At 45.1% G+C, this 15,379-nt stretch overlaps 3 protein-coding genes across 3 annotated transcripts; 2 read left to right on the forward strand and 1 right to left on the reverse strand.

Moving 5' to 3' along the window:
• Window positions 1-49: 49 nt before the first annotated feature.
• On the forward strand, window positions 50-1,582 carry FA14DRAFT_161547 (uncharacterized protein). The gene has a single exon (XM_025499168.1). The coding sequence runs from the start codon at window positions 110-112 to the stop codon at window positions 1,415-1,417; it is 1,308 nt and encodes a 435-aa protein (XP_025354234.1). The 5' UTR covers window positions 50-109; the 3' UTR covers window positions 1,418-1,582.
• On the reverse strand, window positions 1,564-10,242 carry FA14DRAFT_165120 (uncharacterized protein; the record flags this gene model as incomplete). Its single annotated transcript, XM_025499934.1, has 6 exons — window positions 1,564-2,057; window positions 2,100-3,146; window positions 3,177-8,816; window positions 8,838-8,975; window positions 8,997-9,329; window positions 9,357-10,242. 6 exons carry the CDS (start codon window positions 10,240-10,242, stop codon window positions 1,564-1,566), a joined length of 8,538 nt encoding a protein of 2,845 aa, XP_025354235.1.
• Window positions 10,243-10,618: 376 nt separating this feature from the next.
• Window positions 10,619-15,376, forward strand: FA14DRAFT_173674 (uncharacterized protein; the record flags this gene model as incomplete). Its single annotated transcript, XM_025500493.1, has 1 exon — window positions 10,619-15,376. The coding sequence occupies one exon, from the start codon at window positions 10,619-10,621 to the stop codon at window positions 15,374-15,376; it is 4,758 nt and encodes a 1,585-aa protein (XP_025354236.1).
• Between the last annotated feature and the right edge of the window lie 3 nt (window positions 15,377-15,379).

Below are 15,379 nucleotides of genomic sequence, written 5' to 3' on the forward strand. Positions count from 1 at the left end.
ATTCTGTAGTTAAGTGTGAGTGCATTTTAGCTTCATGCATGATAGTACTCCACGTTTCAAGATTATCTGAAAGCCACCATCAAACATCCTTAAATGGCTTTTTATTAAGATGTCGGAACTCGATTATGGTAATAGCGATGATGTGCACGAAAGCTCAACAGCCAGTACATCAAAGCAAATACCAAACAACAACACGGTAAAGGAAGCACATTCATTATTACTCATATGGATACACGGATTCAAGGGAAGCGATAAATCAACATTTGCCGATTTTCCAGATAGGGTTTCACATATGGTCTCGCAAACATATCCAAAATTAAACGTGAGATCAATCATTTATCCAACATACGAAACACGTGGATCCTTGGCAAAAGCAGTGGAACAATTTGTAGATTGGTTAACGACAAAGACGGTTGAAATAGAATGTGAACCACCAGATGCGAATGATCCAAAAAGTGAACCTTTAGGCGCTGGTAGCGTAAAGATTATCCTTTGCGGTCATAGTATGGGTGGCTTGGTAGCCGTTGATGCTGCTTTAGAGATTGCCAAAAGTGGTGGAATAATGCATGGACATGTTTGGCCAAGGGTGTGTGGAGTGCTCGCATTTGATACGCCATATTATGGTGTTCATCCATACGTCTTCAAGAATACCGCAACAAAGATGCATGGTTATTATCAAACAGCACAAAAGCTATCCACTCAACTTTCACCCGTAGCAGGTGCACTTGCAGGATGGTGGGGTGGATCACAAGCAAGCAACGCGCAATCCTCATCTTCCTCACGCATCACATCTGGCCAAGACAGCTCCCAGAAGAACAAAAGCGCAGGTTCGTTCTGGTCATCAGCACTTCTTGCAACGGGTGCAGTGGCACTGGCTGGAGGTGCGGCAGCTGGTACAATTTATGGCGGTGGCTGGAAGTACTTGAATGATCACTTTTTATTCGTAAGTAATTTATGGGACGACAAAAATCTCAAAGCTCGACTAGATGCAGTGATTGATCTGCCGCAAATATTCTTTCATGCCCTTTACAATCGTTTACCTCCGCTCAATGATGGCAGCCTGATAAATATAACAAGTAGAAATGTTCCCAGAACATTCATCATTCTTCCGCCAGCCAAAAGTCGAGCGCTGGATTCATTTGAAGCGGTTGACAATAAAACAGCTTCTGATGAGATTGACGCACATACGACAATGTTTTATTCAACATCTTCATCTTATTATCATTTGGGCTTACGTACGGCTGCTTTGATCGTTCGTTGCATCGACAATGAGCAAAAATACGGTGACCAAATTCATTCACAACAGGAAGGTGATCAAGAGCATGGTTCGCGTATGCATGATGATGAGGAGGCACCACCGACCGAAGCACCGCCTCCGCCTTCTGCTGAAGAACAAGCACAACAACAACAAGCCTAGAGTGGAACAAGATGCTTTTTTTGCTTATGCTACCCATTTTATGTACTCTATTCATCCCCTTCAAGGTTGTATTATAATATACATTGCGAAAAACGCACGAGAAGTAAACATTTGTACAATACAGTAAATTTCTTCCTTTTATTTCATTATGATCTTGCAGTCTCATCTCCATCTTGTTGAACTTCTACTTCATCGGAAGATATCCTTGAAACGAGTGGCGCAGAAGTGGATGCAGGGATGGAATTGTCTTCGTTTGATGGCATTGGCATTGTTTCTGATGCTGATCGTAAAGCTGCGTTATTTCGTTTACCAAACAAAGCCTTTCGGGCCCACATACTATGTCGCTTGTTTGACGTGGGAGCGCCACCTTCAACAATGCTACCACTTACGTCTGACATACTCAGATCACCACTTGTGGAAGATGCAATCATTGTTGAATCGCCCATAGGATTATTGTATCCATCAAAGCCACCTTCACTTGCTGTACGATTCGTATGATGTCCTCCTGCGTTATGACCACGTCCCATCATATTTGCCAATGCACTTCTGCTCAATATTTTGGCAATTTGTTCTCCGCTATTTTCTTCTGAATGTCCATCACTTTTGCCTGCAATACTACTCAGCGATGCTGCTCCAGTACCTCCCCAAAAGTGTGTCAAGCGGGTAGAAGAAGATGATTGACTGTTTCCTCCCATGCTGGCATTATTCTTCTTTCTGGATTTTCGTTTGCTTGAACGATCGGAAGGGTCATCATTTTCGACAGATGCATTGGTAAACTCATCATCGATAAAGAAGCTACTCAAATCGTGTAATTGATTGACGATATCACCAATGCTGTCTTTTTCACTTTCGGTTGGGAAGTTGTTCTCTTGCATAGCAATTCCTGCAACGGATGACTTTGATGCGAGTGAAGCTTGCTCACCGGGGAATGAAACTCCATTCTGACTTGCGAGACTTTGCGCATTTCCACTCTTTGCTCCAGCAGCAAGACTTGCACTTTCCAATTCTTCCATATCAGTTCTACTTGCAGTCATATTTTGTTCAAATACGTTTTCACCTTCAGCATCATAATCATCAACAAAATTGACTTCACCAACGGGAGGTGTATCAAGTAATAATTCAACACTTTTGAAGACGCTCAAGATGTTGATTCGCGTTCGAGAAGTCCAATCGGGAACGTCAGCAACGGACCAACCTGAATCTTCTGGAATGCCGAAAAGAGAATTCATCTCATGCGCATTATGTGTTGATCTTTGTTGAGATGGATTAGGAGGCCAACGTTGGTTTGCAGGCATTCGTGCATTACGGAAATTATTGGGACCACCTATTGGTCCATTGCGACCTTGACCGTAGCCAGAAAGTCCAGGTCCCGAACGCCCCTGTTGAAATGCGATTGGATTATTGTTCCATTGCAAGCTCATTCGAACAATTTGTTGTGCATTCGGTCCGCGTCTTTGGCCAGAATGATTCGCTCCTGCCGACGGAACAGAGGCTAAGATCTTTTCTTCGAGCACCTCCAAGGCCTCCAGACTCAAATCTGTACTCAACAGACGCAATAGAGGCATAAGCAATTCGGGACCTAACTCGTGCAATTCTTGTCTGCGAGTATCCACTGATTGGAAGAAGATTTTGAGGACTTGCAAAGTACGTTTACGCAGCCAGGGTTCAGCATTGAAAGTCAGGGCCAACAAAGTAAGAGCCATTCCGGTGGCGTGGTTTGGTAGAAAGCCTGAACGAACACAACTACCCATAGCCTGACGAAGAAGGTCATCTGTCGTTCGGAAACGTTTCTTTGCAACACTTGTTGCCACTCTTTCGATATCCACCTTTCCATTCTTAGCAGCTAATGCAGCGATATCCTCTGCTAAGCAAGTGACAAGCGATTCATCAATCGACCCTGGTTCATCGGATGCTTGCAGGAACCAAGCCAAACTGACAATGAAAAGGTATCCGATTCGTGAATCCTGTCTGTCGATCAAATGTTCATCGGAGATTTTTGCCATTCTTGCCAACAAGTTGAAGCTCTCGGTATACAAAGACGCAGACCTCAATCCTCGCATAATGAGGTTCTGCAATCCTCCAATTTCACCTTCCCATCCATCAGGACAATGAGCTTGTAAAAACGTCACGGTTTCTGGGTTATCGAGATCCAACTTTTCCAGCAATAAGTGTAAGAGACCAACTGCTTGACCGAATTCTGATTCATTGACTGTTGAAAGACAGGCCACATTCATCCAAAAAATATGTCCCAAAAGAGCATACTTGCCATTAGAGGATTGATGATCGTCCAAATTGATATTTCGGACCACTGCTTTCATCGTATAAAGAATTTCAAGAGCGAATGATTGATTGTCAATTCGAACAGAGTCAGAGATTGTGTTACTCAAACGACCCAACATGTCTGCTAACATTGAGTAATTCACATCCGGCATCAAAATTCGGAACATTTGGAACGATCGACAAGCCATATGTCTGACTGGATTTGAAGTTGCCCATTCCAATGCCACATTTCCCCATCGTTCATTCAAATTTTCAATATGATTTTTGACAATGGAGATGGTGTCCAAGACTGTATTTCGCATCACCTTTGGCGTTTGAGATGCATCGAAATCAGCCTCATCCTGCGTCCAGAAGATACTTGTGCCTTTCTCAAATAATTTCTCTACCTGACTTGAAAAGTTTCTGGGCCCTGCACTCATTTCATTGCTGAGTGATCGCATCAATTGTTCAAACATGCTCATCACTTGTTCTTGTGTGAATGCGCTTGTGCTATCGACTTGCATAAAGATTGCATGCAATAATAATGGAAGCTTTTCGATCAAATATGGCGATTTCTCGTACGTCAATTCGCCTACAAACAATAAAGCTACTTGGCCGGGCGAGAATGTTTGTTTACGTGAGGCAAGCGGTAAGTGTTCTTCGATATTGGCCAAATAGAGATGGTCCAATTGTGCATCGAAAGTCGTTAATCGATTTTGTTCCAAAGGTACGGGAATCATCGATGACGGTTCAATGTACGAGCACATCTCAGCGAACAGGGTTGGAGCCAGCACAGTATGAGAAAGACACGAAACTGCCCTTTTTGCGTGCATGATAAATGGTGAGCTTCGAAGAGCCAATGCTTGCTGTATAAGGAATTTGACAATTGTCGTTGCATTTGATGCAAGATCACCTCCTTCCGCTACACTTGCCCACATGTCTTGAATTTCGAAATTATGTTCGTCACCATATCGAATCGTCATAGCCAACAAATTCGAAAGGACCAACATCGACCGACGTGAGAGAGCTACTCCGCTTCCTTCTTGATTCGGTTCTCCTGTAAATTGAATTCGATGCAGCCATTCGGGTAAAAGACCTAGGGTAGTCGCCCTTCTCGACAGATCGATTTCTGGTAAACGAAGGGCATATTCGCTCAACATGGCAATCTTGTGTTCTTGGAAATGCTCTGCGAGTACAGTTGAGATATCTCGCTGAGCTCGCAGATAGGTGGCAGGCAATGGACTTGAAACGCCACCTTCCATTGCTGCAATGACAGTTGAACCATGCTCGATAGGTGTAATGCTGCTCAACAGAATGAACGATTTCTTTCGAGTATCAATATCTGGATGACCCAATTTCACCAACCCAAGACACAGGATCTGCGGTAGGTCAAGAGGCACCTGATCTGAGCCCTTCTTTTCCACCACCACCTCTGCAAATACGGCAAAGAATGATCTCGTTGCGCTCGTCTGTTCTGGTTCTGCAACCGCATGTTCCAGTGTGAATCTGATCAGATCTTTATTGAACGCATTATGCGTCAAAAGTGCTTTAAGAGCACGTCTGGCAACAGCGTGGTTTTGAGGGGATGGACTGAGATATAAGTGCTTGAGCCAGGTAAGCAAAGAAGCTGGCTCTAAGCTCATGTTGTTTGCTGAGGAAGGATGTTGACTGTCGCTGACAGGAACAACGCCTTGACAAAGAGCAGCCATAGCACAACTTGCATGGAATGACAGCATTTGTGTTTCATTGCGCAATGTTGTCAGAATAGCCTCACGATTACGATCCTCCCGATACATTCCTGCAACATTTGCCAGAAGATTCGCTAGCTTGGCAGGACCATCTTTGGCAGCTTGACTGAAAGAATGCCAATCTTGGAACAATTTGAACATGTGTAGCCTGGTGTGCAGATTGAGAAGCTTTTCCGAATTCTCTTGGCTCGCTTTGTTCTCCTTCGAAACGTACAAAGAGTCAAAGAATTCCTCTACGACGCCTGCGAAGAATCTTCGAAGCTTGTGAAATTCCCAATCGAGTCTGATTTCACGATCGGTCAAGAAGGCAAACGTTTCTTTGATCCACTGCAGGATCAGATAAACCAAGCTTGCATCATTTAGAGTTCCATTACTAGTCATATGCGTCGACGTGAGCTGCACAACATTGGCAAGTGCTGTCCGTAAACGCTCATTTTGTCGATTCCGCTTAGCATTTGATCTGCGGAAGTCGCTACTCAATTGAGCATTGACTGTTTGTAGCGTCTCGAGAAGTGTCTTATACAGATTGGCGTTGATATTACCGAGCGCGGAGATGACTGATTCTCTGAACTTTGCATGATCAGAAGCCAGGTAAGGAACCAATTTCTGGAACAAATCCTTTGCTGCGATCACACGTTCGGATGGCACTCCACCTTCTGTATTCTTGATTCGATGAGCGCTTCCTTCGATCGAAGTTGTGGTAGTACATAAGGCAAGAATGTACATCTTCCAGTGCTCTGCCATGAGGTTTTGCTCGTGGGTTAATCCGACAGTGGCATTTGCTGCACTCGCGCTGTTGTTACCTAGTGCTGTGAATGGCATCAACGCACCAGCTGCACCAACTGCTTGTCCTTTTAAAGTTGAGACTCCCCCGGCCGGTGCCCTATTACTCGTTCCAGCTGCAACAGAAACAGCACTTTCCATTCCTATAATTCGATTGGTCACAATTGATCGGAAGACAGCAACTGTTGTGGGAAAATGATCCAGACAAACTCTCAAAAACTTCGGAACTACCAAGAGCCAATTTGTAGATTCGTTGCTTTTATCACTCTCTGCTAATTCTGCCAGTGTTTCTTTTGAAATCTGCGTTCGTCTCCATTTCATCATTCTTGCATGTTGCCAAGCGGAGATATCACTTGCTTCTTCGCTACGTGGATCCTTTAACGTCTCAATAAAACGTGCACATGGCATGGAAAGAAGGTGAATCACACGTGTAGGTTCATCTTCTTTTTCAAAATCTTCAGGAGAGTCCTTTGCGTAAGTGGGATTCTTGTTCGTGGTTCCAGCAAAAACCTCGTCCAGAGTTGAGACAATGCGCAAAATACCGAGAGCATGTCTCCTCAACGGCCTCCAAGCAGAGCAGAGCAGGAATAGCCCCATAGCTTCTACTTCATCAATTATAGCCCAAGCACTCGTTCGTTCCATCTCCCAACCCTTTTTGCCGGAATCCCCACCTGCTTGGGTTTTCTTGAGCTCATCTAGCCAAATTTGCAAAAATGAACTCAAAAGCTTTACTGCTCCTTCGATCTTGGATAGGATCAACAGTTGATTTGTATGTGTTTCCCAGTATACCATGTCGACCCTTAGCAAATATCGCATGAAACTGGTCATCACTGCTGTTGCACCTCCTTTACGTTGTTCGGCTATACGTTTCAGACATCGAGCAGCTGCTTCGGCCAATAATGGATCAGCACTGAAGTAGGCCCTATGTAAAACGTTGAGAACATTTTGGAAGGGTATGTTGGCCGTCAAACAACGTGGCCAAGCGTCAATACAAGCTCGCAGAAGTTCAATGTACGGTTGATGGTCGCGATTGTAGGCGGCAATGAATCGGCTCGTTGCATGCAAACGCCACAGGAGTCTCTCTTCGTCATTCAACCCTTTGGATGCAGCCATTGCTGCAGTTAAAGAAGTACCTCTGGTCAAGGACACCGCATCTGAAAACACTGATATTCCGCCAATTTGATGATTACAGAGCAGTGCGATCTTGCCGATCAAATCATTAAATTGGGCTTGTGAGCTGGCGATATCTGGCGTTGGATAAGTGAACGCATCAGGTAGTTCATCACCAAAGTCTGACTTCTCCGTCACATATTTGGGATCCGATGGAAATGACGGTGAAATTTCCTTGACATGAGCATCCAAAGTGAGCAAAATCGCCCGAACAGCGACGGTCATACGCTGCTTTGATAATGCTTCAGGTGAAACAGAAAGGTGATTTCCACTCAATAATTGTGCTCTCAAGAAATCTAGCACCATATCCCGCCCGACATCAAATTGTCGATAGAGGATATAGTGGGTGAAGTAGATGTGGTATTCCAAATTTGTCACGTCTGTCGGGAATAAAGTCGTCCGATTGGCAGGGAACCAGATGCGTGAGAATGTTTCCAGTCTTTTGCTTGTCGTTGAAGAGCTCTCACGGCAACGGAATAGATAGGTCCATAAAAGGGAAACGGCAGCATTCATCACGATAGACCTACTGCCTCGATCCTTGTTCATTTTTGTCACCCCAGCATCCAAGCATTGTACCCATGACCACGTTTGAGAAGGTTGTTGAAATCGATCTTCAGGTGAAACACAGAGTACGGCAACATATAAAGGATAAGCAACAGACCAGTATCGTGGTTTTGAAATCATTGCAAATGCTCGTGGCGCTATTGAGTCCAATGCCTTTGTCCAGGTCGGATGATGTAATTCAGCTGAAGCAGACTTGGCAACAGGCATGAGCAAGGCAGACAAAGATTCAGCGTATGTGCTCTTAAGCCGTTGGCCATGTGCAGCAGCAAAGTTTCGGGCCATGATCTCGAGAAATTCTGCTCCCTCTTCAAATAACTCCATTGGGAAGGGCGTGATGGTCAAATGTCGTACAGCGGCCACTGCAACTTCTGAAGCAGGGTCTCCTTCTTTTGTGTTTGAATTTGCACGGCTTGCTTGCTCTAGAAAAGCAACGAATCGATCACCCACAGCAGCAAAGCACACTTTTGACAGTACACCAAGTAACTGTGACGCAAGTTCAAAAGCGTCAATCTGCATCTTTGAAGAAGGTATCTTTTCTCTGCTACATTCGCGCATCAATTCGAACGATCTTGATTGCAGCTCAGTAACTTGCGCATCGTTAAGCCCTTTGATGGAGTTCTCAGCCTGGCCAGGTGAGAAGCTTGATGCGATCTGGATTAGTGTTCGAGATAACAAGTACGCAGTTGCCAAGACCTTTCTTCTCATCAACACATTGGCTACGTCTCCTACACCCATTGCCAAACCAACTTGACTGCCTGCTAATGCACCTCTTACTTCGCCAACATCAATGCGATCTTCCATCATATTATCACGCCATTGAAAGATACTCTTGATGACCGGAGCAGGATTCTTACGTGAAACGTGTGCCAAAGAATCTAAAAGAGTGTCCAACACACCATCTGCTCCTGAACCCAAATTCCTCTCCAAGGATGGATCCGACTCATCAACCCCTCCAATTGCTGTCCTGATTCGAACACCAGCTAAGGTCAGGAAGCGACTGCAAAGTACATTGATTGCATATTCTGCCGGGCTGGCTGGATCATCCAAACCGATACCGGTAGGGAGCGAAGCAAAAGAGCTATTCTCACCATTCATAAATTGAGATCTTTGCATTGTGCGGTCCTCACGTACGGGTGGCATATTTTGTGCTGCATTCGCACCTGCCCATCGAGACGAGGTTGGCGCATTGATTCCTGCTCCCCGATACATAGCCTGTTGATGGTCAATCGATGGTCTTGCTCCATCTTCTGATGTATCTCTACTTCCACGTGAAGAGCCTCGTTGATGCAAAGAGCTTGCAAAGATCCTTTGCGGTGGTTGAAGAGGTTCTTCTAAATCTTCCAAGATTGCCGCATTGCCCTGCATCCAGCTTGGCGCTGTTGGATCATCTAATTGATCAACGGAAGATGGAATACTGTTTGATCGATAATGCGGCTGGTCTGTGTTTGAACGCGGAAGGGGTGGGATGCCGTCCATTTCAGAGGTGACCGTTTGCGATACTGGGATCCCCATTCCCCGGTCTTGGGCGGACATAGACCTTGCATATGCAGTCCGAGCAGGTGGAAGGGAAGTTGAAGACGTTGGCTGTTGCCCAGAAACATATGCTTCTGGAAAAGGTGGCACAGGTGGAAGACCGGGACCGGAACGAAAAGCGGAACCATTGGTCGATTCACTGAATGAAGTGCTATTACCACCCAAAGAATTCTCTGAATAGAGAGAACTTTGTTGAGCATGCTTTTGTTGCGATAATGGCACACCTCGTGAGCGTGAAGTGATCGAAGATAAGTAGCTATCGGTCCGGCCATGTGCTCTATTTGCATCGATTGGAGAAGCTGCACTTGGTTTTTGACCAGTGGAGCTTGCATAGTTTACGTTTGCATTTCCATTCTGCTGTCCGACACCGAAGGGGTTGCGTAATTGTTGAGGGTATGCATCTTGTGCATTTGTCGTAGAAGTTCCTTTGAATGCGGCTTTGAGAGAAGCAAACGAGCTTTTTCTTGGAAATCCGGTCGACGAAGGACTGAAATTGGAGGTAGCGGCGGGTGCAGTGACTCCAGCTCCCATTCCTCTTGCAGTGTTGTAAGGCTGAGAAGTGCCTGTTCGTGAACCGGTATTGCTCTCGAAACTAAGAGCGGATCCTGATCGTGAATGCTCAATCGTTGCACCTCTGAATGGTCTCGGCTTGGTAGAGTCTTGATGGGATGCTTCGGATTGATTGACGGAAGTGTCAAATCCCGCACCTCCGTCCAGCGGATAGATCTGATCATCTTCCAAATCGGGAATGGAAATCTGCATCTCCATCTTGTGAGATTGTAATTGGTTATTGTACTAATGCTTGAATTTTGCACCTGGCCGAAAGCTTATTAGTTTGTTTCAATCTGTCATGTCGTCAGTATATTGATGAATTGCGAGTCGTAGTTGTAGATGGCTCAACTGATCACTTGAGAATGTGGTATTAAGTGATGGGGGTCAACCTTGTTACTAATAGGGTGGACAAAGCGTATTCATAATAATGCACCATTCATTAATAAGTGTTAAACACGTGAACGGAGTAATAAGCTTGTCGCGACGCATTGATGTTCAAGAAGATTAAACATTTTAAACGCGTAACAACATCTTGCAAACATCATCATCATATCTTTGCTTCAAGGTAGTAGGGTCAAAGCGGATCTACATCATGGCTGGTATTCATTCATCATCCATGAGGTTGGTCTCTGCTCCTTTGGAAGTTCTGGCTGTTCAGGAAGAGGATGGCATTCCCTTACATCTGATCTCTTCCAATCATCCTTCGCTCGAGGATGGATACGATCAAACAGCTTTAAGCACTTCTTGCTACACGAAACAAAACTTTGTTTTAATCACTACTCCATTCGCTTCTTCATCTACGCTGGAACTACGTACCTTTCACCTTCACTCATCCGCTGTCAATGCAGCACCCCATCATATCCAATTTCCCGCTCCAATCCTGCCCGGGATACGACTCATTGAAGGAGAAGACGAATCGGTACTTTTGCAAGCATGTACATCAACAGGATACGCCTATCGGATTCACATTCCTCTGAATCTCTTACATTCAGTGGATGATATACCTAATCGTTGGATGGTTGAACAGCGTCTCAGCAATGTATCCACAGATGTAAGAACTGTTGCTCGCGAAAGTACTCTTTCCATAACCCACTGCTCGAATGACGGACAGATCATGCTCATATCTTGCTCAGATGGCAAGATGATAAAATTGGCATGGGAGGGCAATGACGGATCTGACGGACACATGAATGGATCATGGCATGAATCGGTACTACGACCAACTACATTCTTCGGACGATTATTTGGCAGAGGGGGATCTTCAAACGCTACTCCGCATATCTCATCCATAGCGACATATGCTCGATCAGCATCCTGGTCTAGCACATTAGGCTTTACCATTAGTCAAGATAGGAGGATGCGGGTGTGGGATCTCGGAAGCGATGCGTGCATTCGAACAATCGAATTACCTCAAGGCAGCTCTACAGAAACAGATATGGTTGTGGGAGGTGCAGATACGGAAGATGAATCTCGCGAAAGCTCGCCTGTCCCTTTCAATCGACCTGCATTTATACGAACAATTTCGGTCTCGCACAATGACGGCAGTAGTCCCTACGCTTTGTATGTGCTGGTCTCAGTGCCTGCTTCGGGAACGACAAACTCTTTCCTTGCATGCTATGGTATCCAATTGAGCGAGATCTCATCTTCTTCAAGTCGTCACTATAACGGAAGTGTGGGAGACATTGATCTCCTCTGGCAACGCCGATTCGATCATGATGTGAGTCATTCGGATGTCGAACTACGCGATATGAGCATCATACCATTAGATGATCATTGGGATATTTGGTGTGTCTGGGATGCCGCCGGAAGGACCGTAGTCAAGAAGCTACCTATACATGGAACATCATCTTCGAGTAAAGGGGATGAAAAGTGGCTACCGGTAAATCTTCCGATCTCGTACTCGTCACTATTTGGAGAAGAACTGGATGAAGATCTGAGTGATCTTGATGCAGCAGACTTGGGACCCTTTTTCATCCAGCGTATCGTGGAGCCAGGCCGGTTCAGTGTAGGCAGCCTTGATGAGGCAACGAAAGCGTACGAAAAAGCATTGCTTTCGAGGCAAGTCGATCCTGTTCACCTTCCGACCACAAGTTCGATACAGTCGAATATACGTGAGCATATTTTGGGTCTGGTAGGCTGTACTGTTCAGTTGAGGCAAGACGAATCGACGGGAGCGCCAATGTATGATGAATATTTCGCGGAATTGAAACGAGAATGGATCATTTTCATCAGTCTTTTGAGACAAGCGGACTCGAATGAACGTTGGCCAATCTCTTTTGCTGGCGAACGGAAAGATGCATCAGGATCCTTCTATACACCTTTCGTGTCTTCCAGAGGATGGCTATCTCGACCTGTAGAGGAAGATGAAGCATGTTCCCTTCTGCGCCGAGGACATGCTGATGAAGAAGACGATCAACTTGACGATGAAGATCAATGCAAAGATCTAATAGAATTTGGCCTCCAGCTAAAAGCAAACATACAATCGCACGCACTTCGTCAATTCGAAACGGCCCTTGATGAAACTCTCTCTACGCAACCTTCGAGGGTTATCGAAGATGTGGCAGATGCGCTTTGGACGACACACCTAGTGGATGCTTTATCTCTAGATGAAGACGAACTGAAGGACGGGTTTGCTTCGATTGAATCAGACTTTTCCGGCACTGTCAGCAATATTCTTTCGACACTACAAAGCACATCACCAAAAAGCAAGACACAGGGCATGTCGATCTCTTACGAGAATACAGAATTATTCACAGCTTTCGCCTCGGACGCTTTGACGCAAATTATTTCAGACAAACTCCATTTGGCTAAAGTGCTTATGTTTGTTGTACTATCTGCACATGCCGGCTTTTTCGATCATGAGGAGAAGACGTACACCGATGCATCTATTTCGGAATTAGTCCGACAAGTAGTGATTACATATCACAAACTGTCAGCTTTGGACCTTGCAGCACATATCGACGGAGTAGCAGAGGTCACGTTCAATGAGCCCAAACTTGAGGAGGATCCAAATGATGCTGATCAAGTTGCCAAAAAGATCGGACAGCTACAATTTAACAGTCAGAAAGAGGAGATCACACTTTATAGTGATGCCACTGCTTCGAATTTGGTGCATAGAGCATTATTGCGAGGGTTTATTCCAAATCTTGTGCAAGAGAGTGAATCTTGGTTCAGTAGCATCACTCAATACGCCTCTGATGCGCTTCGATCACTGGTTTTTTTCAATGATGACTCAGATGTCATCGAGGCTGGCACATCTTTTGTTCAATTCGCAAATCAATGCCTCGTTAGTGGTCATCCACTGGCTGCCATTGAGTTGATGAAAAAGTTTCCGCCTTCAAGCGCTGGACATTTTATAACAGGTCGCAGTCTTCTTGCATTGGGTGATGCAGCTGATGCCGCAATAGCATTTGAGAAGGTTTTACCTTCTTTTGATCACTGGTCTGATGAGCAATCGTCACTGGGCAGTGGGCTATACGAGATACTACCAGCAAATATCCGGGATGCTGAAACGGCAAATGAAGCCGCTTTTCTGTTCTGTAGATTGGCAGTTTTACACTTTAGGAGGGCAAGGTATTTGCCACATGTTGCTCGCTTTGCAGCATTGGCTCTATCGTATGCAAATTCTGCCGGTGCAATCGAACGAAAATACAAGGTACGAGAACTTCATTTGGCACTATTTCGTAGCCACATCGAAATGGAAGAGTTTGCTGATGCATACTTTCATTTGTTGGCCATTCCATTTGATGATCTACAACGAGAAAGCTTGCGTACTCTAATTTCCATCATGTGCGAACACGGACGAGTGGAAGAATTGTTGTCGTTCAACTTTGCTGGATTGCAAGCAGAACTGGAGAGAACGTTGAGCTTCAAAGCCAGAAATTCAGATCCTTTGCATGAGGGCGTTAATTATTATCACATTTTATACGCTTTTCATGTACGGAGAGGTGATTTAAAGAGCGCCGGCGCAACGATGTGGCAAATGGGTGTACGGATTAGAGACATATACCGCAGAAGAATCGTTCAAGCAAGAAGGGCTCAATACAGCGCCGGTCTTCTATCAGCGAATTATGACGAGGACGAACAGAAGCAGCTGCAAGGCTATGCTATTCTCGAGGCAGAATGCTATTTGGCAAGTATCAACGCTTTGAGCTTGATCAATGAGGACAATGCATGGTTTGCCCATGAAGTATCAGAAGGCGAAGATGACATCTTGTCAAAGATTGAGTCAGCAAGGTTGACCTCGTTTTTGCCGTCTTCTTCGTTCCAATCCAAGACGAGGGAAATTCGTATTGTACATGTTCGGGATGTACGAAAGCGATATCGTCTCCTATTGGCGCAATTGGAACTTGTGGCTTTGTATCCTGATGAGGCTATTGCAATCATGACGTCAAATGCAAATGATGCGACGAGTGCGGTGGACTTGTTTGTTCGAGATCAAGATTTCGAACGTGCATTGATGCTTGCTCGAAGTGCCAAAGTGGATCGAACGCAAGTCTATGTTGCTTTGACGGATCGTTGTCTAGAATTGGCACGTTGGGATGAAGAAAGACAGAAGAAAAATAAAGCTTTACGCAGTGGCGAAGATGAGCATCCTTTGATGCGAGCCTTGTTCGATGATCAAGATATGACAGATTTCAGTCTGGCGAATCTTGGACGTGAGAACGCAGAATTGATTTACGAAGAAAAGAGTGCACCATCTGCAAGATTTTTGGAACGGAGTGACCGATGCGTTTCCTGGCAAGGATCTTCAAGTCAACGTGCTTGGCGCTATCTCCGTCTTTGGCTTGACATGGAGAATGATGACGGCAATGATCAATTCGCAAAGGAGCGTTACTACATTCAAGTTCTGCGACGAATTTTAGGGAGACAATGTTGGAGCTTGACGCCTACGTGGTTGTTGGACTGGCTGCGTGAGAATGAAGCGAACAAATTCATTCGTACTTTGCTCGATCATGATTATATCAATGTTGCTCTGGAAGAGTCTTGTCGATTGGTCAAACGTTCAACAGAGTACGTCTCTACTTCAGCCAAACGTCGAAAGACGGGCGAGCCAATTGCTTCTCAAACATACTTGCCGTATCTTCTGTTCGACGAATTGCTCAAGCGTGGCGAAGAAGCTCCTTCAACCAATCCAACAAATACCTCCCTTTTGGATCAAAGACAGACTGCCAAATCTTTACGCGACAGTATCGAAGCACACAAAGAACAATTGAAGCGCATTGAGTCTGGCATTCGAAGAAATTTGGATGAAGATGAACTTCGTCAACGTAAATTGACAGCAGCTGCATTGAATCAACAAGAGGCACGCAACAATACTGAGCAAGACGCACAAATGACAGATTCATAAAAG

This window comes from Meira miltonrushii (assembly GCF_003144205.1).
Source record: "Meira miltonrushii strain MCA 3882 unplaced genomic scaffold FA14scaffold_3, whole genome shotgun sequence".
NCBI lineage: Eukaryota > Fungi > Basidiomycota > Exobasidiomycetes > Exobasidiales > Brachybasidiaceae > Meira > Meira miltonrushii.

Bases quoted from the DNA above. Each gene is read 5' to 3' on its own strand.
- FA14DRAFT_161547 (XM_025499168.1), top strand. From the start codon at position 110: ATGTCGGAACTCGATTATGGTAATAGCGATGATGTGCACGAAAGCTCA.